The 27,581-nt window shown below is 45.9% G+C and overlaps 1 protein-coding gene across 2 annotated transcripts in view; it reads right to left on the minus strand.

Moving 5' to 3' along the window:
* Positions 1-10,551: 10,551 nt before the first annotated feature.
* DDX10 (DEAD-box helicase 10) overlaps positions 10,552-27,581 on the minus strand; it is a 518,528-nt gene continuing 501,498 nt past the window's right edge. For both annotated transcript variants that reach the window (XM_063951594.1, XM_063951595.1), the window contains exon 18: positions 10,552-12,074. In XM_063951594.1, the coding sequence (XP_063807664.1) occupies positions 11,882-12,074 (193 nt within the window). In that variant the 3' untranslated portion in view covers positions 10,552-11,881. The remainder of the gene's footprint in view (positions 12,075-27,581) is intronic.

Below are 27,581 nucleotides of genomic sequence, written 5' to 3' on the forward strand. Positions count from 1 at the left end.
TGAGTGACTATCACTCATTAGTGGGCAAGGTTTTAAACCAAACGGAATGCTGGGTGTGCTCACAAGTACCTCAAGGTCATAGAAAGTCAGGACTAGTGCCATACGCTTTAACGATAGATGAGGTACTTGAATTAAGGGGTGGGAGACCGGTGGACAAGAAATTTAATATTTCTAAGCCTCCTAGTTTGAAGCTCCACCAATATCATGTGGATAGGTCCTTAATATGTTTTAACATTTCCAATCCCCGAAAGCTGGGAAATTGGGAAGTGACATGGAACAACCAAACCATGACATTCTCACACAGAGCCGATAGAATGCCCGTAGACTCAGAACTTATACGCCAAATAGCCAACGGTGGGAGATATTTTCAGTATAGGTACACTCTAGGAAGTAGGACCATGCGAGTTGGAGAAGTATCACCAGGATACTGTGCGCATATCATACAGCCTGATACGTGTACTGAACAGATGAGAGAGTTAGGGATAGGATTTTTCACCTGGAAGGTTTGCAATATGGTGATGTCATATTCTGTCCCATATGTCCTCCCCGATGAGGCATATTTCATATGTGGGAGGAAGGCGTATAAGTGGCTTGCCCCAAACTCAGAGGGATTGTGTTACATTGGAAGAGTGTTGCCAGAAGTAATGACCATTACCCATGATAAAATGAAAGACGTTCACCGCAATGCTCAAGCTCCTTACACTCACTACGAACACATTGTTAAGAGACACCTTATAGATAGGACAGAGCATGCAGCCTCTGATTTGATCCACGAATCCACCGGGATTCAATTCCTACTCGCGCTAGATATCACCCGTACCGCCAGAGGAGTTATAAATTTTAGGTATATAACTGCGCTAGCGAACCTGATAGACAATATCACCGAGATGTATGATGACACCTTCAGGTATACTGGGAGAGAATTGCAAGCTTACAAAACGGAACTGATCCAGCACAGGATGGTTCTCAATTACATCACAGCGGTGACAGGCGGGTATTGTGTCACCCTAGCAACTCAGTATGGCGTGAAGTGCTGTACATATATCACAAACAGCACCGATGACCCAACCGAGGTCATAGATCAAAAGATGGACGATATCTTGCAATTGAAGTGGGAGTTCCGAAGGAGACACAACCTTACCCTTACTGCTGTGAGTAATGAACTGACCGGCTGGGTATCATGGTTGAACCCACGCAATTGGTTCTCAGGTTTAGGAGAATGGGCTCAAAATGTTATCATTAATGTAGGGAAATTTCTCTTATGTGTCCTAGGAGTTGTCATAATGATTGGTTTGATATTTAGATGTGTTCGGATTTTAATGAATTGCAAGCGCAATACCAAATTGATGAGTTTAAGGAGCGAGGGCATTGTTACAACAACTGGTTTAATTTATGACCCATCAATCGAGACAATGTTGTGATAAGATGCGATTCCACGGTCCGTTTCTTTCACCCGTTTCTCCTTTGTTTTTCTCCAAGGTAAAAAGAGATCCACTCGGAAGAAGATTTTGATGACCCTTTATACAGACCATTGATGAACTTTTTCACAGACATTTGATGAACTTTTAGAGACTTTAACTTTCTATGGACACTTGTAAAACTTTGCTTGCCACTTACAGCAAAGATACAGCAACCCGGACAAGACATCAACAAGACACCCATGGACAATTACACACATTACCATATGAATGCATTTATAACGCATGTTTCTTATCTTCATCTCTACGATCTTCAGGTAGTGACACACATAGTCGACAGGTAATATAGGTACATATATTAGCACTCTCATATTTTCCCCCTTCATGTATCATCAACTAATGTGCACCCCATTTGTTGGAACTAAAAGCCGAAAAGAGCTCGGTAGAGTTTGTTAGCCCACTTACAGACCCTTAATACGGGATAAGAAGGATTCAATGTATACTTCGCAATACCTCGAAGCTTGTACGGCACGATGATACATGACCCCTCAGACATGAATTTCATACATACATGCTTTTACTATCCCACTAGGTCATACATTTCCCACCTTCTCCTCTCCTCCCTACACCCAATCATATATAGGTATTTCACGGTATTATATATTTTTATGCTTAAATTGTTTAGATAGTGGCAGTTATTGTTGACTGCCAAAGGGTGGACTGTCAAAGTCTAAAAATATCATGATGCATATGCCTTGTACTAACCCCTCATGCACATGCCCGCTGCGCGTTCGCACACTCTGCCGTGCGTGCACATATCCGCAATTTGCGTAAAGATCGCTCCGGCGATCACGCGCGTGGTATGCGCATTTACGGTAGAGTTTGTAAGCGTCTAGCGTGCGACTCGATCGTAGCATATTTAACCCATATAGTGTGTTTTGTAGTAAATATTCCCCTAGACAATGTCAGCGAGTATGTTTAGTTTAAACTGTTCCTGGACAGAGGGATTCCTCTTTACATGATAGGAAGGGTCAGACAAAGGTTGAAAGGTGGTGTCTAGTATCCAGCTGTAGGGTATTTTAAGGGTAACATTCCGATGCTAGTTAGGAAAGGATCGCTCGCTCCTGCGTATAGTTATGTACAAATGTAGTTTATGAACATTAACTGTATTTGCTGTAAATTACACATGCGGCGGGAATCCTGAGGATACCTCCCACCAGAGCAGTTGGGGAAAGACACAGCCCATCTGTTCAAATCCACCTATGACCTTTGCTATAATGTAGAGACACATCCCTGTGTCCAATGAACAATGAGATACAGGTACCATTGTATTGTGAATGTATGTTGTGCTATATAAAGACCACCATTGCCTGGCCAGCCTCACTCTCTCTGAAGGCTTTCTCCCTGAATGCTGAGGACTGGATCCAGGTCGCGCCTGCGAATCATCCCCACGTATGTATTATTCTCTGTAGCCATTTAGTTCGCCATTTATGTTCTCATTTGTTCGCTCTTGTTTGCAATTATTCACATTATTTTCTGTTATTCTGTTTAGATTTCTATGTTAGTTTGTAGTGTATAACTTGTATTGTGTTTTCTTTTTCTCTAAACCATCCACGGCGGTGTTAGAGCTGCTGTGGTTTTTAATCCAAACCAGGTCTTGTGTTTTCACTGTTTACTGCAAAGGGCTCTCTTAGCGTCTCAATCGCTTAAACAGCATACACATTGTTAAGTTTTTTAAACGTTACATCGTTACAGTACTTGGTTATTAAGGTTTAGAGTATAAGTATATTCTCACTGGGTTTTATTAGCAAGGTAAAGGTTATCAACTGTGTGTGCGCCCGCTGTGTGTAATCAGTACACTCAGCGCAGCGTGTGTACGCCAAGTGCGTACCACGTGCGGGACTCTGTACGCAAATAGCGTACAAAGTGCGTAGCACGTGCACGTGGTCTAGCGGCCATAGCGGCTCCACGGTAATAGTGTATAGCTTTATGTTTAAAGATAATAATTGACATTATCAAAGGCCCAAACTATCCAATATGAGTTGAAACACTTCTGGATGGAGGCCCCACTCGCCGGCATGCACGTCCTGACGACTGAGAAAGTCTGCTTCCCAATTCAGGACTCCCGGAATGAATATTGCCGATATGGCCGGTAGATGGCGTTCTGCCCACTGTAGAATCCGTTAGACTTCCTTCATTGCTAGGCGGCTTCGAGTGCTGCCTTGATGATTTATGTAAGCCACTGGCGTTGTCCGACTGTACTTGAACAGGACGGTTCTGAATTAAATGCTGGGCTAGGTTCAAGGCATTGAAGACTGCCCGCAACTCCAAAATATTGATCGAGAGGAGGGACTCCTCCTTGGTCCACCGCCCCTGAACGGAGTGTTGCTCCAGCACCGTGCCCCAACCTCTTAGACTGGCATCTGTCATCAACAGGACCCAGTCGTATATCCAGAACGGATGGCCCCTGCACAGTTATTGGTCCCGGAGCCACCAGAGCAGCGACAGACGGACCTCCGGAGTCAATGAGATCATTTGAGACCTGATCCGGTGAGGCAGGCCGTCCCATTTGGCTAGAATCAGCCTATGGAGAGGGCGAGAGTGAAATTGAGCGTACTCCACCATGTCGAATGCTGACACCATGAGGCCCAGCACCTGCATCGCCGAATGTATCGACACTTGCAGACGAGATAGGAAGAAACGAATCCTGTCCTGAAGTTTCATGACTTTCTCCTGAGACAGGAACAACCGCTGGTTGTGAGTGTCCAATAGTGCTCCCAGATGCACCATGCCCTGAGCAGGGATCAGGGATGACTTCTTCCAGTTGATGAGCCACCCGTGGGCTTTCAGAAACCGGACCGTCACATCTAGATGACGCAGGAGAAGTTCTGGGGAATTTGCTAGGATTAACAAGTCGTCCAAATACGGCAGTATCCTGACCCCTTGACGGCGGAGTACCACCGTCATCACCGCCATGACTTTTGTAGAGACTCGCTGAGCCGTTGTTAAACCAAAGGTAACGCCCGAAACTGGTAATGGCAGTTGCCAATCACAAATCTCAGGTATTGCTGATGAGACACTGCTATAGGAATATGCAGGTAAGCATCCTGTATATCCAGGGAGACCATGAAGTCCCCAGGTTCCAAGGCCAGAACTATAGAGCGAAGGGTTTCCATACGGAACTTGGAAACCTTCACAAACCTGTTCAATGCCTTGAGGTTGAGAATGGGCCGGGAGGACCCATTCGGTTTCGGGACTAGAAACAGCGGAGAATAGTACCCCCGGCCTCTCTGAGCAAGAGGCACCTGTACTACAACTCCTGTATCCAGGAGGGTCTGTACCACCAAATGCAGAGTGCTTGCTTTTGTCTGGCAAAATCGATGAGGGGGTCGGTTTTTGAAGGCTATGGCGTAACCTCAAGTGACGACTTCCCGTACCCAGGCATCTGAAGTGGTCTTCAACCATTCCTGGGTATACCCTAGAAGCCGGCCCCCTACCCTGGGATCCCCCAGGGGGAGGCCCGCCCTGTCATGCGGCAGGCTTTCTTGGAAGCTGGCTGACGGGCAGCCCAGGCTCTTTTGGGCTTCGGCTTACCAGGTTTGGAAGTGCGGGCCTGCTTGTTGTACGCCTGACCTTTTGCTTTACCTGAAGGGCGAAAGGGGCGAAAGAAAGTACCTTTAGCCTTCGACACAGAAGGAGCGGTACTCGGCAAACAGGCAGTTTTGGCAGCAGCCAAATCAGCCACTATCTTATTTAAGTCCTCCCCCCAAACAGAATATCTCCCTTCAAAGGGAGTACCTCCAGGGTTTTTCTAGAGTCCAGATCCACAGACCAGGATCTCAGCCACAATATCCGGCGAGCCAGGACTGACGTAGTAGAGGCCTTGGCTGCTAGGATAACGGCATCCGAAGCCGCCTCTTTAATATATCGAGAAACTGTGCCAATATATGATAAGCATTGTCTAGCATGGTCAGAGGAGATTTCAGCTTCTAACTCCAAGGCCCATGCTTCACTAACTCCAAGGCCCATGTAGCTGCAATAGTGGGCCTTTGCGCAGCACCCGTGAGGGTGTAAATCGCTTTTAGACAACCCTCCACACGCTTATCCGTAGGCTCTTTTAGAGACGTGACGGTAGTGACAGGCAGAACTGAGGAAACCACCATCCTAGCCAAATGTGAGTCCACTGGAGGAGGCGTTTCCCAATTCTTAGACAGCTCTGGCGCGAGGGGATAGCGAGCCAGCATCTTCTTTTGAGGCACAAACTTCGTTCCCGGGTTTTCCCAGGATTCCTGACATATATCCACTAGGTGGTCAGAGTGAGATAAAACTTGTTTAACCACCTTCTGACGCTTGAACCTATCTGGTTTCTTAGGAGGGACGGATGGCTCGGGATCATCCGTAATCTGTAGAATTAACTTAATAGCCTCCAAAAGATCAGGAACATCCACATATTAACTACCCTCCCCATCAGCCGTATCTGAGTCAGAACCTGTGGGGTCAGTGTACGTGCCGTCTTCCTCAGACGAGGTGTCAGTGACAGCAGTGGATTGTGACGAGACAAGCGCTCGCTTAGAGGACCCCTTGGACTTAGGCGAGCGATGGTCAGACTTTTTAGTAGTCAGGGACTGGTTTAACTACTTTAATTGAGCAGATAGATCATCCGCCTACGGCGGGTTAACTGCAGGGAACACATACGGTTGTACCGGCATTGGGGGTCCATTAGGGGGTGTTAGTTTATGAACTAGCATATGCAGAAGCGTGGAAAAAGCGGCCCACGGTGGGTCAGTGTGTGCCTCCATTGCCACAGTCCCACTGGGGGGCAAGGAGCCCCCAGAACCAAAGCCCACAGCTGCTATATTCTCCTCATATGGGTCTGTGGCTTCAGCAACACCGGCAGTGTGTTCAGCCCCAGAACCGTTCCCTCAGAAGCAGACATGATAGAACTTGCAGTATGAGGTAACACAGTACAATTATCAGCAGCACTATACCTCTAAACCTAAACCCCTGCGCAGTGTAGTCAGCACTAGTAGAGATAAAGGAGAGATATGGTGACTAAATCACAGAAAAAAAATACGTAATACAGTATATCTTTGTGAAAATCCTATACAGGTTGAGTATCCCATATCCAAATATTCCGAAATACGGAATATTCAGAATTACGGACTTTTTTGTGTGAGTGAGATAGTGAAACCTTTGTTTTTTGATGGCTCAATGTACACAAACTATGTTTAATACACAAAGTTATTAAAAATATTGTATTAAATGACCTTCAGGCTGTGTTTATAAGGTGTATATGGAACATAAATGAATTGTGTGAATGTACACACACTTTGTTTAATGCACAAAGTTATAAAAAATATTCGCTACAATTACCTTCAGGCTGTGTGTATAAGGGATATATGTAACATAAATACATTCTGTGCTTAGTTTTAGGTCCCATCACCATGATATCTCATTATGGTATGCAATTATTCCAAAATACGGAAAAATCCCATATCCAAAATACCTCTGGTCCCAAGCATTTTGGATAAGGGATACTCAACCTGTATTAGATAAAACCTGACGCACCAAGCCCCCTCAGGTTATAGAATATAGGGATAGCAAGTTGAGTGAAAGACATGAAATGGACAACACTCAGCTATCTAATGCACACACATAAAATCACAGTGTGCACAATGCAGAGGTTATTACTGACAATAATACTGCACTGGACCAGCTTACACAGCTATATAACAAGAGATATAACAGTACACAGTAAGAACTGGATGTATATCACAGGGTAATAGTACTATAAACCCCTGACTAAATGCACTCTTTCCTAACTATCACTGTCTAAAAAGGCAGGTAGAATACTTAAGTGTCATGTAAAGTCACAGCACTGACAACCAGGCGGCTTTACATAGGAGGATTTGCCCAAGCAGTCCCAGGAACAGTGAGCTGAGGGATAATGGCGCCGCAGACACTGACAGGTAGTGAGGAAAGACAGAGATGCAGCTCCAGGGCGGGAACACTTGCTAGAAATGGCGCCCTGCGGCTGGGGGAGGGGCTTCAGGTCTAAGCCTTATCCCGCTGCTGGCAAAACCACCGGGTACTGTGGTTTAGAGAGAAAACCTGACCTGCGTCCATGCCCTGGTGATCTAGTGGGATCGCCTGTACTGCCACAGTGTCCACCGCCAGCGCGCGTGGCCCGTCTCCCACTGACCGCGCCGGATCGTGATAAAGACCGGGTCCCGCAAGCGGGACCCACTTACCACCTCCCGAAGCGCGGCCACGCGATCCTGGAGAGCCCCAGCCGTGTGTGCCTAACGTGAAGAAAACCGAAGCCTCAGCTGTAGGTACCTGGCAACCAGGGCTCGGGAGTGTACAGCGCCGCTGGGGGAGAGATGGAGCTGCAAGCAGGCAATGTCTACTGACATCCAGCACAATCTGTGCCTCTGCTGCAGCCCTTGTAGTCTTCTTTTTTTCCTCAGTAAAAGCTTTTCTAGAGCTGCTGTGAGCAGCTCTTCCTGTTACATGCTTGCATTGCAAGCACCAACTACAAACTGAGCTCCTGTGCGCGGAGGCGGGGTGATATAGGAGGCGGCGCTATGCATCTTGGGAAGAAGGTCAAAGCTTTTGAGCCTGTTGGTGCTTCGGATCAAGATCCTACTCTACACCCCTATGTCTATCCTTGTAGAGCCAAGTGTACCCCGCAGCAGAAAAATCATATTGAGGGCCATGTCCCGATAAATAAAAATAGAAATCAAAGCTTTCAGTGGATGTTCTGTCCCTTTCTAAGTATTTCAGACTTCTACCAAATAAGTGTTATGATTCTTATACTCTGCTTTCCCTATAGGTCAGGTGTAAACAGCAGGTGGCTACTAAATTTTAATGCGTAGAGATTCATGGGGCGGGATTCAATTCTTTTTACCCCTTTCCACACCCGTTCTGTTTTTGCCCTCAGGGACGTTGTATCATTATTATTATTATCATCCTTTGTTTATATGGTGCCACAAGGGTTCCGCAGCGCCCAATTACAGAGTACATATGCACATAATCAAAACAGGAAAACAGTGACTTACAGTTGAAGACAATATAGGACAAGTACAGGGTAACTAAGCATAACTACACCAGTAAATGACAGAGATAAGTTCCAGGTGGCCACAAAACTACAGGATTTGGGCAGTTGAAGATTATTAAAGTAAGAAAAGGATAAGCACATGAGGGAAGAGGGCCCTACTCGTGAGAGCTTACATTCTAAGTAGCAAGGCATCCAAAACTTTACACAGCTAAATCTAATTACTATGGGCACAATATGCGCGATAACGGAGATCATTTCAGAAAGGAAATTGGGCGTGATATATAATTTGAATCTCACCCATGGAATGTTATTGCATGACAAGTTTCTTATAGTAGCTGTTAAGAAGGTTAATGCAGGAAAAAAGTCTTATTTCTGTACCAGTGTCTGTGCGGTACCCATATTTGGTATATGGGGGGACGACGACCTTGGACTGCACATCCTTTTTCCAAACATAATAAGAGGTGCTATCATACTGAGACTAGTTGTACTTCCACACAGAAAAAAGAAAATGCAGGAGCACACTCTACAGTACCAAGTACTGCTAATCAGAACAACTATAACTAACAGAAAAATTGAGGTGCTTAGCATCATTTTTGGGCATCCAGTTACAGTCAGACGCAGCAATCACTGGGGCAGAATCTGTAGCTTAAGAGTGTAATCTCCATTTATAAGATAGTGGGGAGATGTATCAAACCTTTGAGAGAGATAAAGTGAAGTTGCCCTTAGCAACCAGAGCGGATTGGGGCACTGGATGATTTATGGAAAAGTAGGAATAGTTCCCATTGCATAAAAACTAGAGTGGTGGAATATGTAATTTTAAATATTTTAGTCTGCATTAAATATAAAGTCCAAGTCCCAAGTGAAGAGGGCTTTAATGAATACATTTCTGTGGGCATAATGTTATTTGTATGAGAAGAGAGGAGAATGCACCAACAGCGCACATACTGGTCACTTAGAATAGCTAGGTGGATCATTACACCGTCCACTGCATTTACCCGGCCAATCTCTCACATCCTGTTATCTTTTGTTGATTGTTCCACAATATATTTAGTAATTGATATTATTTCCTTCTAGCTATTACCTTGTGCTCCATTTATTACCAATGCTAATTACCGGCTGCCAATGTAGTTTAGTATCACAGTGATACATCCGAACATGCTGCCAGTATTACACATAAGTGCCCGGTGAGGTCCAGCGGCGGTGTCCTCAGCGGGGTACTTTACCCACCTCCCAGCAGTCCGCTGCTGCCAGCGAGGGGTTGTCTCTAATGCGCATGCACAACGGCACTGCGCTTCCACCCATCGGGGACTCAGCAAAGCAAGGAAGACTGTTTCTGGGTCCTATTGCTGCAATGGGAACTGTGCTGCTAATGTCAGCTACAGATAGCGTAAGCGGTACAGTGACAGATAGTGGTAACCTAAGATTACTACAGAGCAAAGGGCAGAAATCCTCCAATTAAGCAAAAGCCAGACGGAAGGAAACTGATTGCTTTTGGCTCGCACCTCGGAGACACCAGTGTTCATTTTCCTACATATCCTTGTTTGGCAGATTAGAGCCGGAAGTCTATCACTAATACTCAGGGGCGCCTTAAGAGAGGAGAAGGAGGCTCGGGCGCAGCCTGCTCCGTTCGGGCCTCCTCCACTCTGCCAGTAGCGCTGAGAGTCTGGGCACTAGAGCGCTCAGACTCTACTGCGCATGCGCAGATCTCCGGGAAAATGGCGCGGTGGCCATCTTCCCTGTGATTTTTGTACTGCGCACAGGGCCCGTGTGCACCGCACCCACTATAGATACGCCAATGCTAATACTATATTACACGATGGACAACGCAGCAGAGTGTAGACCAATAAGAACTGGGGCACAGTTCTTTCCATAACAAACTGTAAAGACTACAGAGAAAGGAGAAAATTAGGTTCCAATGGATTTTCCCTCCAAAGGCTATTGGCACAATAAATCTACTGAACACATAGTTAATAAAAGGGAGGAAACAGTAGCGGATGGATATTTGCCTGATCAATCTGTCACCATATGTTGTGTACGACAAGAACACAGCAAACTGTTCTAGCACAATACAAATTAAGATCATCTGTTTATTCAGTAATGTACGGTACAGCTTTTTAAATACAATAAAGAACAGTTCAATAGAACAACTGATTTCTTAATTAGATGAAAACAGTAATTTTAGCATGTGGCCTTTAACTTTTCAGATAAATTTGCAGCCATCGTCCATCTCAGAATCCCAGGAGGATGACCTACTCTGTGGGGGTAATTCAGAGAAGATCGCAGCAGCAAATTAGTTAGCAGTTGGGCAAAACCATGTGCACTGCAGGTGGGGCAGACGTAACATGTGCAGAGAGAGATTTGGGTGGGGTGTGTTCAAACTGAAATTAGAGTGAAATGTAGAAATAAAGCAGTCAGTATTTACTCTGCACAGAAACAAAATAACCCACCCAAATCTAACTCTCTCTGCACATGTTATATCTGCCACACCTGCAGTGCACATGGTTTTGCCCAACTGCTAACAAATTTGCTGCTGTGATCAGATCTGAATTACCCCCTGTATCTGCACTGTTGAGGTTCCGCACCCTGACCCACTAACTGTGACTGGTTACCACGTGTTTAAAGGACCATTAAACCTAAAATACAAGTAGCCTTATTGAAAAGAGCTACCAATAATGTTCACAAACACTATGTATGTGTAAAAGTGCTCATATCGTGGCTGAACATGCGATGTTTGGCATTCCACTCACATTTCCTACACAGCTACTGTTTTCTGATATCAGCCAATATCAACTGATACATCCACGCATATACTGTAAATATTACTGGTGGCTCTAATATATAATCCAATATGTACTTTAGGTGTTGTGTTCCATTAATCATTAGAACCCTAATCTACTATATTTGAACAAGAAGGTTGAAAAGAACAGAACACAAAACAAAACAATCCACACAAATGTAATAGAGCGTCAGATAATAGGGAGTTACATGTCCTGCAACACTGGATGTTGGAGGTCGTTCTACGGGGATCCTTAATTTGCCGGCTGTCGGGATCCCGACGGTCAAGATACTGATGCCGGAATTCTGACAGTCAGCAATGCCGCCAGCCGTAATACTGGCACTACAGGACTATTCCCACTCGTGGGTGTCCACGACACCCATAGAGTGGGAATAGATCCTGTGGTGAGCGCAGCGAGCCACCGAGCCTGCAAGGGGACTCTTTGTGCTCGCTCCGCGGCCAGGATGCCGCTGTCAGTATATCCCGGCTGCCGGTAAATCATACTGAATGCGTTCTCCGAGCTCCTGTCCATGAGAACTGAAACTTCTTTACAGCCAAACGGATTATATAAAAAGCTACTGGCTTGATAAGCAAAGAGGTCCACAAAATGTAAGGTGGGTATATAAATTAGCTCTTGTTGCCTAGAAGATGTAGCACCAGCTGTTCATCCTCTGCCAGTGAAAGTCCTGTGTTCAGTGGCTCAAATGATTCCATGGAGCTCGGAGTGGTCTTCTTCTTTTTGGTGGCTACAGACTTTGGCTTTTGGTCTTCCGATCTGCTGCTGAAAGTTCTCTTCCTCTGTGGCACCTCCTCACGGTCACTGGGGAAAAGCAGAGAGAGACGCATAATTAATTCTCATCCTACTCAGCACACAACAGAAGTTGTCACATAAGGAACATCTGACGGCAGATAAGAGCCGATCTGTCCATCTAGTCTGCCATTTTCGTGTAAGCTTTTTAATTCTTTAGAATGGTGGGTAGTTTTCTGCCTGAACAACAGCCAACAGATTAGACCTAGGAATTAATTTATTTTATTTTTGCACGATACCCTAGCTTTTTGTATTTGATTGACTACTTTCATCATGGGGTACTTTGGGCAACTCAGCGCCACATCCTTATGGCTGTTGGACTGAGAAATGCATAGGCAGGAAATGGTTTTAAATAATCTTTACCCCTCTCGGTAACCCAGGAGGAATATTTTAGGGTTCATGGCGGCTGAGGACATGAACAGGTCTTTAAAGAAAGGGTGTATCCTGTGCCACATAGTAGCTTCTAAAGGTGCTGTGGTAATGATGTGTAAGTGGTACTAATGGGTAATTCCATTCATTTTATTTTATGAGTACTGTATAGATGAGAAATGACCACCTCACTATGAGCACCATGAATGATGAGTATATGGTTCTAGGAGTTGAGTAGTTAATATTTGGGTATGAAATGCGTGGCACATTGGCAGGTGCCATACATGTTCAATAACTACAAATGTAATTCAATAATAGATGTAAAGGAACAGCATGCCCATGTGCCAAAGAAACCCACATGTCTAGACTATGGTGTCCTACATCCTTTTCCCTACAGTAATCACGGATCCTGCAAGTAAAAGTGAGGTACAATGCTCAGGAACAATGGTTCAAAATATCCCAGGGAACCCAACAAGCGATGCTGCTGCCTTTCTACTCAAGTCTGCGTACTAGGTAGTGCAGTAAAGGATGCCCAATGGTTATTTTAGAGGGTTAAGGCCACTACAGGTTAGGATTTTGCATACAGAGATACATGGTTTGGGAATACCCATTTAATTTTGACATCCCTTCTTGGTTTGCCATAGTGCACTGAGATGGTATGCACAGTGCCCACTATGCAAAATAGAAGTACATCTAAAGAAGCTTCTTCTACATTCATTTAATTTTACCTACTCATTTTTCCTTTAAAAAAAACCCTGTTTGGTTTATTCATGGTCTAAATTAGTCACAGACAGAGGCATATGGGGACTTATTACATGTGGCAGTTTTGTGTCCTAACGAGATTACTACTACAGTCTATTGGTCTAATTTCTATTCAATAGTGTAATAATGAGTCCTGTTACAAGTATAGGAAGGACCTGGTCGCCTCCAGTGTAGAGCCAACACAAAATTCATGTACTCGTTCAGAGAAAGTCTGTGCACCCTCCCACATTACAAGGAGCAGGACTGAAACTGCACCATCTCCAACCCTTTAATAAATACCCTTGCACTCTGTAGAGTGATGCATGTGCTGTGACAACACCTGAGGAGCATGCAACCAAAGACCATACTGCACATAGTTAATGAGGCTCACTTTACACACACTAATGCCATTCCTTACATAATTAACAATCCCCATGAGGCTCACTCATGCCATCACTCTACCTGGAGTGGAATCTGCCGCTGTGTGCATACCCTAACTAGGGAGGCCAATCCCAGGCCGTTTTTTTTTCAAACCCTGGATTAGGGACTGAAAAACACTCAATCCCGGGATTGCAGTATGGATCGGAGTAGGGAGCAGCAAGGGAGGGTGGGTGTAGGGAGTGGGGAGGAATGGTGCAGGGAACAGTGAGGGAGGGAGTAGAGCGCAATGATGGTGGGTGCTGCGTGTGTCCATAGCTGCCTGCCTAAGATCCATATGCCTTGCTGCCACCCGGGCAGCGTCTTAGCCAAGTGCTATAGTGCTCAGCGCTGCCCCACAAAACTGCTCATGTGCAACATAATCCCACAAATCCTTGGGCTGGAGGCTGCAATCCCGGGATTCAAATCCTAGCATTTTTGAGCCAAAATCCCAGTATCCCGCTGATCCCAATCCTAACCTGGCCCTATTTTATTTCAGGGGGCCGTCAATTCCCAAAAGACAAAGTTTGCTATACTAATATTATAAGAACATTGTGTCTGCCTGTCTTTTCCAAGTTGGTGCAAAAACTACTGAAACAATTTTCATGAAACTGCGTCCTTTTGTAGTGGAAACCCTTAGAAGTAACCTGCACTTTGTTTCATCTCGATCCGTTACGTTTAAGATGAGCAATAACAAAAACAAAATTTATTGACATCATCGATGCAAGAGATAGCGACTCATGATTATGCGAACATGTGAACCTTGCACCCAAGAACACACAAGTCCATTCTATTAACAATTATATATTGGAGAAGTGGAGCTGTTGGAGATGAGAGTTTACAATTCTATGGGGGAGATTCAATTGTTGTTCAACCTGGCTGCCACTAGATGGCGCCCAACAGAGCGTTGCTGTTACTGAGCTGTTGCTCAGTTTAGGCGCGCATGCAGCCGGGGGGAAACATTTCAGCTTGCAGCTTACTGAAGTGCGAAGTGAAATGTGTGAAAACACAGTGGTTTGAGAGCCCTAACCTGGACTTTAGACGGGTTTAACCACTTTACACAGCTAAACCTGGTTCTCATGGGCATGCACACGGAACATGAGCTCCCAATGTGGGGGGGGGGACGACGACAACCGAATAGCTCCAGTGGATGCCCATTACGTTTGTGCACCCACAGAACATTTGAATCACCCCCTATAAACATTGTCTTAAATGTAGAAGATACAGTGCACTATCATCCTGTGCCAATAATACCAATGAGACACTTCAATCTGCCTAAATTGTGCAATGGGACACGACTGAAAGTTAGATCTCTTCAAACAAAGATTATAGAGGCCACTAATTGGCAGGATGCGGTAAAGGTGAAAATGTATTTATTCCACAAATTCCCAATAATGTTTCCTTCCAGTTTAAGAGACTTCAATTCCCAGTAAATGTCTGCTTTGCTATGTCAAGTCACAAGGTCAGAATCTACGTAAAGTAAGGGTTGACCTGACAACTGGATGCTTTTCGAATGGCCAGCTTTCTGTAGCCTGTTCCCGAGTCAGTACAAGCAGAGATCTTTATATCTGTACTCAAAGCAATATAGCCAAAACAACTGTATACAGGGAGGTTCTACAGTAACATTGCCTACTGCATTAAATACGAAATACACGCAGGCAAAGCCACGGGAGGAAGCTAGTTAAGTACATAAATGAGCAACATAAACTTACCAAACATGACCCATATTTTAATTTACAGAGCAAAAATAATTAAAAGAAAAGTTTGGAATAATTACAGCCTTTAGTTTATGTTTATTTTTGGTGTTCAGAATTACTGATCCATTAAATGTGAATTATGCTGGTCTGGGTCTTGATTAATGATGAAGTAATGGGAACGTAACATAAGGGCTTATTGTAAAGCATGGTTCACAGGCTAGAAGATAAACATCATTAATTTTAAAATAACAGCAAAAGCTTTGAATGATGAATACCAGAACAAAGAAAGTACTGCTAGGTTATTAAATACATTCATGTAGATTACACATAATTTACAGACCAAAAAGACATGATGTAAATTTAATAAGAGCCATTTTGGGGGGCTCTTCAACCATTACACATTGCCAGTAATTATTTGTTTTTAACCTCCAAACCAAAATACTTACTGATAACCCTTTCAGACAGAAGCTGGGGCATGGACCCTGGTTTTTCCCGGCTTTTGGAACACGGGTTGGATCCCAGTCCCAGCTCAGTACCCACTTTCACACAAAGATGAAAATGCCAGGAGAAGCATTTGGACCCAGGAATTTGCTGGGGCAAGCTGGATTAACCCACTTTCGACCCGGGTAATAGCAAAAGCCACTGATTGGTCCCTCCAGGGTGCTGGCTGCTAATGAAATCACCCAGAGACTAGAGGAGAAGCGTCCACGCGCTGGGAGAGGCTGTTTATGTGCGCACACAGAAGATCTGGGCAGAGAGAAGGCCTGGAAGGAGAGCAGGGCGCACACAAACTGGGCACAGAGCGGGACTGGAAGAAGAGCTACAGATGGATCCACGTTAGTTGTGGCTCCGTCTGTGCCTGGTGGCACCCGACTACAACGTCTCCGTCCGGACGGGCACGTGCGCCCGTGACTGAGACGCGCCCCATTCACTAGAATGGAAGAGCGTCTCCATCCGGGACACGCGCGCGTCCGTGATGGAGATGCTGAAGGAGACACAATTCACCACCTTTAGGATGTAGAATATATAAACTATCATCATTTACTGTTGTGTTAAGACATCACTTCTGTGTTTCCAGATATAAATGACAAAAGACACAGAGGACAGTCCAGCAGACAACCATAATCTGGCCAACATGTTAGGCAGGGTGGTGCTTCTCCATCCATCATCTCCCGGGAGAAACGCTCACAGCCCTTACTTTGATTCATGTTCAATGTGTGTTTATGTGCTGTATAGGAAACCTACAACCAGCTGGCAGTCCGGGACATTCATTTGTAGCTCGGTGGTCAGGACCTTGGCAGAGATTCTAATCCCTGCACCTAATCAGAGAAACGAGCAGCTGAGCAACATAAACAGCAAATCTAATATTTGGATATTTCTTAATTTTACAAGCTATTACATGCCATGGCATTCTTAATTTAAATTGGATTATGCTGGAAGAGACCGCTCTATTTTAACTTGCTCCAGCCTCTAATGTCAGCGCAGAAGGTTTTAATTAAGTATTAAAATCTTGTTTTATTGCACTGCTCCAGATGTTGCTTTGTCCCAAGCTGTGTTATTTCATTTTAATGGAATGTAACAAATTGATCACGGATGTGTTAACTTGAATGGATGAGGACGCTGGCAAAGGTTGGACTGGCTATATAAAAGCAAATTTGCACTGACACTTAATGCTGCTATATTATAATGCAGGGAAACAAACTTATAGGCACATCAAGACTACGGATTCAAGATTTTCTGGGCCCCTCCTATTAGCAATATTAAATATCAAATTGTACCGATATCCTTGTGCCTAGCACAGTGGAAGGTTTATGTTAGACAGTTTTATGCTATTCCTTGTGGACAAACTATAAGCAAACTTAAAAAGTTGTGTTTATTGTCTCTGGGCTTTCATGGGTTCATATTCTGTAACTTCATACTTAGATCCAGGATCTTCTACTCATCCCTTGCCACACCGCCAAGCGACCGTAAGCAGCAGAACTCCGCCCCCTCCTACCCCTGGGAACCTGGGAGGTGGAGTCCTGAGTGGGCGGAGACATTTGTACAGTGCAGACTATACAAATCTGCAGCTTGTGTAAATCTCTACCAGACCAGTCTAACCTGCGGCCCTCCAGCTGTTGTGAAACTACACATCCCAGCAAAACTGTGACAGGGCATGCTGGGAATTGTAGTTTCCCAACAGCTGTAGGGCCGCATGTCGGACAGGCCTGCCTGGGGAACACTGGTAGATTTAGTGTTAAAATAACAAATAAACCAGGTATCGACAGTCTATATACGGACGATCTCTTAATCCACAACCAACTTCGAGCCATTGTCGCCTGATCGTGGTTTTTTCCCCCTCCAATATCAGACACCACCAGTGATGGTGTGGTATCAGTGGCACGCCATTAATAGCAAAATCCCCACCTGCTATCAGTAATAAACCATCGATGGTTATCCCTACTCTGCTCACCCTCTCTGAGCCTCAGCTAGCACCCATCCCAACTCCTGGCACACGCCAGTGCTTCCGTTGCCTGGAGTCCCGTCACTGACAGAGAATTACCACGTATGCGTAATGTAAACTTTGGTCAGTGTATGTTAGCACCTTTCAGCAATTCCTTTACCTCACGGGACTATCACTACGCTGACGATATTTCTCAGTCAGCAGCACTGAGGCCGTCCAGCAAATGTCACAAAATTAGACAACTACAAAGTACAACAGCTGGAAAATGAGGATTAAGAGCTTTGTTCTGGGTCAGTGTGCATTTTACTGGTGGGAGTGAGTTACTTTTATTCTAATAAAATGACATTACACTTTGTGCATACAGAGGCAGGACGCCTGAATACACCACCCAGTGTGAGATGCCTGGTGTGAGGGAGCCACCATATCCTGTGCAACCCTGCTAACATCGGATGTCTGTTTTTTTTGGCAAAAATGCATCTTAGTCACAACGCAAAGCAACTAGGACGCACCACGGGACTGTTTGGCACGACTGCAGCAATGATGTATGAGGACACATCTGTCTGTGTACTAATTATCTTCTTTGTTATAATAGGCAAGTCATGTGTACAAGCTTCCTAGAGACTCAGTTGATACTTTAGAGATCCAAATTGCTCCTTGGGAGCACCAGGGAAAGAGTCATTGGGGCCTAGACAGATACTGTGGCTGCGTCCCAGTCCCGAGCCAGCTCCCCCACATGGTTAAGATGGTGGCTGTAGCACCGAAGGGGTTAACCCTTGTGCTCCCGCACAATCTTTAAAAGGCTCTTATCGGAGCTAGACACCAATTTAAAATGTCTGACCGGCACCAGGCGCGCATGTTTTTTTTGTGACTCTCTGGCGACTATGGCAATGCTGTGTTAACCCTCGATGCATTGCACCAGGGTACTATGGGGGACATGTACTAAGCAGTGATAAAAGCGAAGAAGTGAGTCAGTGGAGAAGTTGCCCACGGCAACCAATCAGTTGCTCTGTATACTTTTATAATATGCAAATTATAAATGTTACGTCAATGCTGATTGGTTGCCATGGGCAACTTCTCCACTGGCTCACTTCTCCTCTGTTATCACTGCTTAGTACATGTCCCCATAAGTGTAAGGAGCCACTGCAGCCAGGACTCAGTCCCAGGGCTGCAGAGATTTGCGCGACCACTGAAGACCGAGAGTTTTGCCCAGAGCGCCCCAGCACACATGGGGACTGCAACAGCTGGCTCTCAGTGCGTCGCTAGTAGTGATGTGCACCGGAAATTTTTCGGGTTTTGTGTTTTGGTTTTGGGTTCGGTTCCGCGGCCGTGTTTTGGGTTCAGACGCGTTTTGGCAAAACCTCACCGAAATTTTTTTGTCGGATTCGGGTGTGTTTTGGATTCGGGAGTTTTTTTCAAAAAACCCTAAAAAACAGCTTAAATCATAGAATTTGGGGGTCATTTTGATCCCATAGTATTATTAACCTCAATAACCATAATTTCCACTCATTTTCAGTCTATTCTGAACACCTCACATCTCACAATATTATTTTTAGTCCTAAAATTTGCACCGAGGTCGCTGGATGGCTAAGCTAAGCGAACCAAGTGGCCGACACAAACACCTGGCCCATCTAGGAGTGGCACTGCAGTGTCAGACAGGATGGCCCTTCAAAAAAATTGTCCCCAAACAGCACATGATGCAAAGAAAAAAAGAGGCGCAATGAGGTAGCTGTGTGACTAAGCTAAGCGACCCTAGTGGCCGACACAAACACCTGGCCCATCTAGGAGTGGCACTGCAGTGTCACGCAGGATGGCCCTTCAAAAAAATACTCCCCAAACAGCACATGATGCAAAAGAAAAATGAAAGAAAAAAGAGGTGCAAGATGGAATTGTCCTTGGGCCCTCCCACCCACCCTTATGTTGTATAAACAGGACATGCACACTTTAACGAACCCATCATTTCAGTGACAGGGTCTGCCACACGACTGTGACTGAAATGACTGGTTGGTTTGGGCCCCCACCAAAAAAGAAGCAATCAATCTCTCCTTGCACAAACTGGCTCTACAGAGGCAAGATGTCCACCTCCTCCTCATCGTCCGATTCATCACCCCTTTCACTGTGTACATCCCGCTCCTCACAGATTATTAATTCGTCCCCACTGGAATCCACCATCTCAGGTCCCCGTGTACTTTCTGGAGGCAATTGCTGCTGGTGAATGTCTCCACGGAGGAATTGATTATAATTCATTTTAATGAACATCATCTTCTCCACATTTTCTGGAAGTAACCTCGTACGCCGATTGCTGACAAGGTGAGCGACCTCACTAAACACTCTTTCGGAGTACACACTGGAGGGAGGGCAACTTAGGTAGAATAAAGCCAGTTTCTGCAAGGGCCTCCAAATTGCCTCTTTTTCCTGCCAGTATACGTACGGACTGTCTGACGTGCCTACTTGGATGCGGTCACTCATATAATCCTCCACCATTCTTTCAATGGTGAGAGAATCATATGCAGTGACAGTAGACGACATGTCAGTAATCGTTGGCAGGTCCTTCAGTCCGGACCAGATGTCAGCACTCGCTCCAGACTGCCCTGCATCACCGCCAGCGGGTGGGCTCGGAATTCTTAGCCTTTTCCTCGCACCCCCAGTTGCAGGAGAATGTGAAGGAGGAGCTGTTGACGGGTCACGTTCCGCTTGACTTGACAATTTTCTCACCAGCAGGTCTTTGAACCCCTGCAGACTTGTGTCTGCCGGAAAGAGAGATACAACGTAGGTTTTAAATCTAGGATCGAGCACGGTGGCCAAAATGTAGTGCTCTGATTTTAACAGATTGACCACCCGTGAATCCTGGTTAAGCGAATGAAGGGCTCCATCCACAAGTCCCACATGCCTAGCGGAATCGCTCTGTTTTAGCTCCTCCTTCAATGTCTCCAGCTTCTTCTGCAAAAGCCTGATGAGGGGAATGACCTGACTCAGGCTGGCAGTGTCTGAACTGACTTCACGTGTGGCAAGTTCAAAGGGTTGCAGAACCTTGCACAACGTTGAAATCATTCTCCACTGCGCTGGAGACAGGTGCATTCCACCTCCTTTGCCTATATCGTGGCCAGATGTATAGGCTTGAATGGCCTTTTGCTGCTCCTCCATCCTCTGAAGCATACAGAGGGTTGAATTCCACCTCGTCACCACCTCTTGCTTCAGATGATGGCAGGGCAGGTTCAGGTATTTTTGGTGGTGCTCCAGTCTTCTGTACGCGGTGTCTGAACGCCGAAAGTGGCCCGCAATTCTTCGGGCCACCGACAGCATCTCTTGCACGCCCCTGTCGTTTTTTTAAATAATTCTGCACAACCAAATTCAAGGTATGTGCAAAACATGGGACGTGCTGGAATTTGCCCAGATGTAATGCACGCACAATATTGCTGGCGTTGTCCGATGTCACAAATCCCCAGGAGAGTCCAATTGGGGTAAGCCATTCTGCGATGATCTTCCTCAGTTGCCGTAAGAGGTTTTCAGCTGTGTGCGTATTCTGGAAAGCGGTGATACAAAGCGTAGCCTGCCTACGAACGAGTTGGCGTTTGCGAGATGCTGCTACTGGTGCCGCCGCTGTTCTTGCAGCGGGAGGCAATACATCTACCCAGTGGGCTGTCACAGTCATATAGTCCTGAGTCTGCCCTGCTCCACTTGTCCACATGTCCGTGGTTAAGTGGACATTGGGTACAACTGCATTTTTTAGGACACTGGTGAGTCTTTTTCTGAGGTCTGTGTACATTTTCGGTATCGCCTGCCTAGAGAAATGGAACCTAGATGGTATTTGGTACCGGGGACACAGTACCTCAATCAAGTCTATAGTTGGCTCTGAATTAACGATGGATACCGGAACCACGTTTCTCACCGCCCAGGCTACCAAGGCCTCAGTTATCCGCTTTGCAGCAGGATGACTGCTGTGATATTTCATCTTCCTCGCAAAGGACTGTTGTACAGTCAATTGCTTACTGGAAGTAGTACAAGTGGTCTTCCGACTTCCCCTCTGGGATGACGATCGACTCCCAGCAGCAACAACAGCAGCGCCAGCAGCAGTAGGCGTTACACTCAAGGATGCATCGGAGGAATCCCAGGCAGGAGAGGACTCGTCAGTGACATGGCCTGCAGGACTATTGGCTTTCCTGGGTAAGGACGTATGAACAGAGACAGTGCACACTACACAAGCGCTCACCAATGACCATGTATACCCATGTGTACCATAACCAACGATTTAGAGGTATAAATACATTCACCCTTTATAGGATGATAGTCCTCAAAGGCGAACCAGGTTTTTCTATATGATTCTTTCCTTCACATATGGGACTCAGGTCCGGCCAATTGATCCTTTAGATAACCTAAAACAATAAATACCTCTATTCCCAGTATATGAGAATATTAGGAGGTATACAGAATAGCAAACATAGTGTGATATTGCTTAAAAACACGCAGGATTTATTTCCATAGTTTGCACTTACAAGAAGATAAAATTATAACAGCATGTAAATATGACTCCATATACGGATATATTACCCAGAGGGATCCAACGCCACAGATGTAGAACAGTGTGGGATGCAAATAAGCTCTCCGGAAGGCTTACAGCATTGCAGGATCAAACTCCAGGCAGATGGTATATTCCGCAGATACCGGGGTCAAAGTCCAGATTAAAATATCGGGTCACGCTTGACGCGTATTGGATATCAAGTCCTTCCTCAGAAGCATGACCCAGTAGCTCCAGGCCAGATGGCAATCTGGTGGCGGGCCTGGTGTCCTGGCGGCGCTATATCGATGATGTGCTCTTTTTTTGGTGTGGAGGTAAAGAGACTATGCAAATTTTTTGTGATACAATAAATCTGAATGATATGGCCATCAGATTTACGTTTACTAAAAGTGATACTGAAATATCCTTTTTAGACCTCAGTATCTATATAACTGATGGTCAAGTTCAATCCAAGACATACAGAAAAAATACAGATTCGAATAGTTTCATCGATAGGACTAGCCAACATCATGCCAATTGGTTGGACGGAATACCGTTCAGCCAATTTACAAGAGTAAAAAGGAATTGCACTGATGTTGCCATATGTGACCAACAGTTGGATGAACTCTCTGACCGTCTAGTACAAAAAGGGTATTCATTAAGAACTCTCGATACAGCTAGGAAGAAAATAAACTGTATCGACAGAGTTAAACTCTTGGAAATAAAGGAAAAACCTGTGTCTAATGATGACAGATACAAATGGGCCTTTATTAGCCAGTTCAGCAGGTCCTTTAAAGGAATAGAAAAGATCTTTATTAAAAATTGGAATATCCTCAAACAAGATTCCATCATAGGCGATATACTACCTGAAAAACCTACCTTTATTTATAGGAGGGCACAATCTCTAAAAAATCATTTGGTAAGAAGTTGTTTGGATACGGAGATCAGGCAGAGTATCAGGACTAAGGGCTTTCACCGTTGTGGTGATTGCCTGATGTGCAAAACGGTCAAGTCACAAGTAAGAAAGTTCACTGAATTCACTGTGAATGGCCAGACCTATCCCATCCGAGATTTCATCATGTGCCATACTAAAAATGTTGTGTATGTGCTCGAATGCATCTGTGGCCTGGCATATGTGGGTAGAACAGGAAGGAGTGCCAAGGTTAGATGGGCCGAGCACATATACAACATCCGTAAGGGGTTGGATACCCACAATGTCTCCTCTCATTTTAAAAGAATGCATAATTCTAACACCTGTTGTTTAAAAAAATTTTGGGGTATACAAGTGGTCCATCAAAAATAAGATTTTACTCCCCGGTAAATCTATTTCTCGTAGTCTGTAGTGGATGCTGGGGACTCCGTAAGGACCATGGGGAATAGACGGGCTCCGCAGGAGACTGGGCACTCTAAAAGAAAGATTAGGTACTATCTGGTGTGCACTGGCTCCTCCCTCTATGCCCCTCCTCCAGACCTCAGTTAGGATACTGTGCCCGGAAGAGCTGACACAATAAGGAAGGATTTTGAATCCCGGGTAAGACTCATACCAGCCACACCAATCACACCGTATAACTCGTGATACTATACCCAGTTAACAGCATGAAATATAACAGAGCCTCTCAACAGATGGCTCAACAATAACCCTTTAGTTAGGCAATAACTATATACAAGTATTACAGACAATCCGCACTTGGGATGGGCGCCCAGCATCCACTACGGACTATGAGAAATAGATTTACCGGTGAGTAAAATCTTATTTTCTCTAACGTCCTAGTGGATGCTGGGGACTCCGTAAGGACCATGGGGATTATACCAAAGCTCCCAAACGGGCGGGAGAGTGCGGATGACTCTGCAGCACCGAATGAGAGAACTCAAGGTCCTCCTCAGCCAGGGTATCAAATTTGTAGAATTTTGCAAACGTGTTTGCCCCTGACCAAGTTGCAGCTCGGCAAAGTTGTAAAGCCGAGACCCCTCGGGCAGCCGCCCAAGAAGAGCCCACTTTTCTCGTGGAATGGGCTTTTACTGATTTAGGATGCGGCAATCCAGCCGCAGAATGCGCCAGCTGAATTGTGCTACAAATCCAGCGAGCAATAGTCTGCTTAGAAGCAGGAGCACCTAGTTTGTTGGGTGCATACAGGATAAAAAGCGAGTCAGTTTTCCTGACTCCAGCCGTCCTGGAAACATAAATTTTCAAGGCCCTGACTACGTCCAGTAACTTGGAATCTTCCAAGTCCCTAGTAGCCGCAGGCACTACAATAGGTTGGTTCAAGTGAAAAGCGGATACCACCTTAGGGAGAAACTGGGGACGAGTCCTCAATTCTGCCCTATCCATATGGAAAATCAGATAAGGGCTTTTACATGACAAAGCTGCCAATTCTGACACACGCCTGGCCGAAGCCAAGGCCAATAACATGACCACTTTCCACGTGAGATATTTCAGATCCACAGTTTTAAGTGGCTCAAACCAATGTGATTTCAGGAAACTCAACACCACGTTGAGATCCCAAGGTGCCACAGGAGGCACAAAAGGGGGCTGAATATGTAGCACTCCCTTTACAAATGTCTGAACTTCAGGCAGTGAAGCCAGTTCTTTCTGGAAGAAAATCGACAGAGCCGAAATCTGGACCTTAATGGAACCCAATTTTAGGCCCATAGTCACTCCCGACTGTAGGAAGTGCAGAAAACGACCCAGCTGAAATTCCTCTGTAGGGGCCTTCCTGGCCTCACACCACGCAACATATTTTCGCCAAATACGGTGATAATGGTTTGCGGTTACTTCTTTCCTGGCTTTTATCAGCGTAGGAATGACTTCCTCCGGAATGCCCTTTTCCTTTAGGATCCGGAATTCAACCGCCATGCCGTCAAACGCAGCCGCGGTAAGTCTTGGAACAGACAGGGCCCCTGCTGTAGCAGATCCTGTCTGAGCGGTAGAGGCCATGGGTCCTCTGATATCATTTCTTGAAGTTCTGGGTACCAAGCTCTTCTTGGCCAATCCGGAACCACGAGTATCGTTCTTACTCCTTGCCTTCTTATTATTCTCAGTACCTTTGGTATGAGAGGCAGAGGAGGGAACACATAAACCGACTGGTACACCCACGGTGTCACCAGAGCGTCCACAGCTATCGCCTGAGGGTCCCTTGACCTGGCGCAATATCTCTTTTATATTTTTGTTGAGGCGGGACGCCATCATGTCCACCTGTGGCCTTTCCCAACGGTTTACCAACAGTTTGAAGACTTCTGGATGAAGTCCCCATTCTCCCGGGTGTAGGTCATGTCTGCTGAGGAAGTCTGCTTCCCAGTTGTCCACTCCCGGAATGAACACTGCTGACAGTGCTAACACGTGATTTTCCGCCCATCGGAGAATCCTTGTGGCTTCTGCCATCGCCGTCCTGCTTCTTGTGCCGCCCTGTCGGTTTACATGGGCGACTGCCGTGATGTTGTCTGACTGGATCAGTACCGGCTGGTTTTGAAGCAGGGGTTTTGCCTGACTTAGGGCATTGTAAATGGCCCTTAGTTCCAGAATATTTATGTGTAGGGAAGTCTCCTGACTTGACCATAGTCCTTGGAAGTTTCTTCCCTGTGTGACTGCCCCCCAGCCCCGAAGGCTGGCGTCCGTGGTCACCAGGATCCAGTCCTGTATGCCGAATCTGCGGCCCTCTTGAAGATGAGCACTTTGCAGCCACCACAGCAGAGACACCCTGGTCCTTGGAGACAGGGTTATCAGTCGATGCATCTGAAGATGCGATCCGGACCACTTGTCCAACAGGTCCCACTGAAAGGTTCTTGCATGGAACCTGCCGAATGGAATTGCTTCGTAGGAAGCTACCATCTTTCCCAGGATCCGCGTGCAGTGATGCACCGACACCTGTTTTGGTTTTAGGAGGCCTCTGACTAGAGATGACAGCTCCTTGGCCTTCTCCTCCGGGAGAAACACTTTTTTCTGTTCTGTGTCCAGAACCATCCCCAGGAACAGTAGACGTGTCGTAGGGACCAGCTGTGACTTTGGAATATTCAGAATCCAGCCCGTGCTGTTGTAGCACCTCCCGACCAACAACTGCTCCCTGGACCTCGCCTTTATCAGGAGATCGTCCAAGTACGGGATAATTAAAACTCCCTTCTTTCGAAGGAGTATCATCATTTCGGCCATTACCTTGGTAAATACCCTCGGAGCCGTGGATAGACCAAACGGCAACGTCTGGAATTGGTAATGACAATCCTGTACCACAAATCTGAGGTACTCCTGGTGAGGATGGGAAATGGGGACATGCAGGTAAGCATCCTTGATGTCCAGTGATACCATGTAATCCCCCTCGTCCAGGCTTGCAATAACCGCCCTGAGCGATTCCATCTTGAACTTGAATTTTTTTATATATGTGTTCAAGGATTTCAAATTTAAAATGGGTCTCACCGAACAGTCCGGTTTCGGTACCACAAACATTGTGGAATAGTAACCCCGTCCTTGTTGAAGTAGGGGCACTTTGACTATCACCTGCTGGGAATACAGCTTGTGAATTGCCTCTAACACTGCCTCCCTGCCTGAGGGAGTTGTTGGTAAGGCAGATTTGAGGAAACGGCGGGGGGGAGACGTCTCGAATTCCAGCTTGTACCCCTGAGATACTACTTGAAGGATCCAGGGATCCACCTGTGAGCGAGCCCACTGATCGCTGAAGTATTTGAGACAGGCCCTCACCGTACCTGGCTCCGCCTGTGGAGCCCCAGCGTCATGCGGTGGACTTAGAGGAAGCGGGGGAGGACTTTTGCTCCTGGGAACTGGCTGTATGCTGCAGCTTTTTCCCTCTACCTCTGCCTCTGGGCAGAAAGGACGCGCCTTTAACCCGCTTGCCCTTATTGGGCCGAAAGGACTGTACCTGATAATACGGTGCTTTCTTTGGCTGTGAGGGAACATGGGGTAAAAATGTAGACTTCCCAGCTGTTGCTGTGGAAACGAGGTCCGAGAGACCATCCCCGAACAACTCCTCACCCTTATAAGGCAAAACTTCCATGTGCCTTTTAGAATCTGCATCTCCTGTCCACTGCCGAGTCCATAACCCTCTCCTGGCAGAAATGGACATTGCACTTATTTTAGATGCCAGCCGGCAAATATCCCTCTGTGCATCTCTCATGTATAAGAGTGCGTCTTTAATATGCTCTACGGTTAGCAATATAGTGTCCCTGTCTAGGGTATCAATATTTTCCGACAGGGAATCTGACCACGCAGCTGCAGCACTGCACATCCATGCTGAAGCAATAGCTGGTCTCAGTATAACACCTGTGTGTGTATATACAGACTTCAGGATAGCCTCCTGCTTTCTATCAGCAGGTTCCTTCAGGGCGGCCGTATCCGGAGACGGTAGTGCCACCTT

The sequence above is a fragment of the Pseudophryne corroboree genome, chromosome 2 (assembly GCF_028390025.1).
Source record: "Pseudophryne corroboree isolate aPseCor3 chromosome 2, aPseCor3.hap2, whole genome shotgun sequence".
Classification (NCBI taxonomy): Eukaryota; Metazoa; Chordata; class Amphibia; order Anura; family Myobatrachidae; genus Pseudophryne; species Pseudophryne corroboree.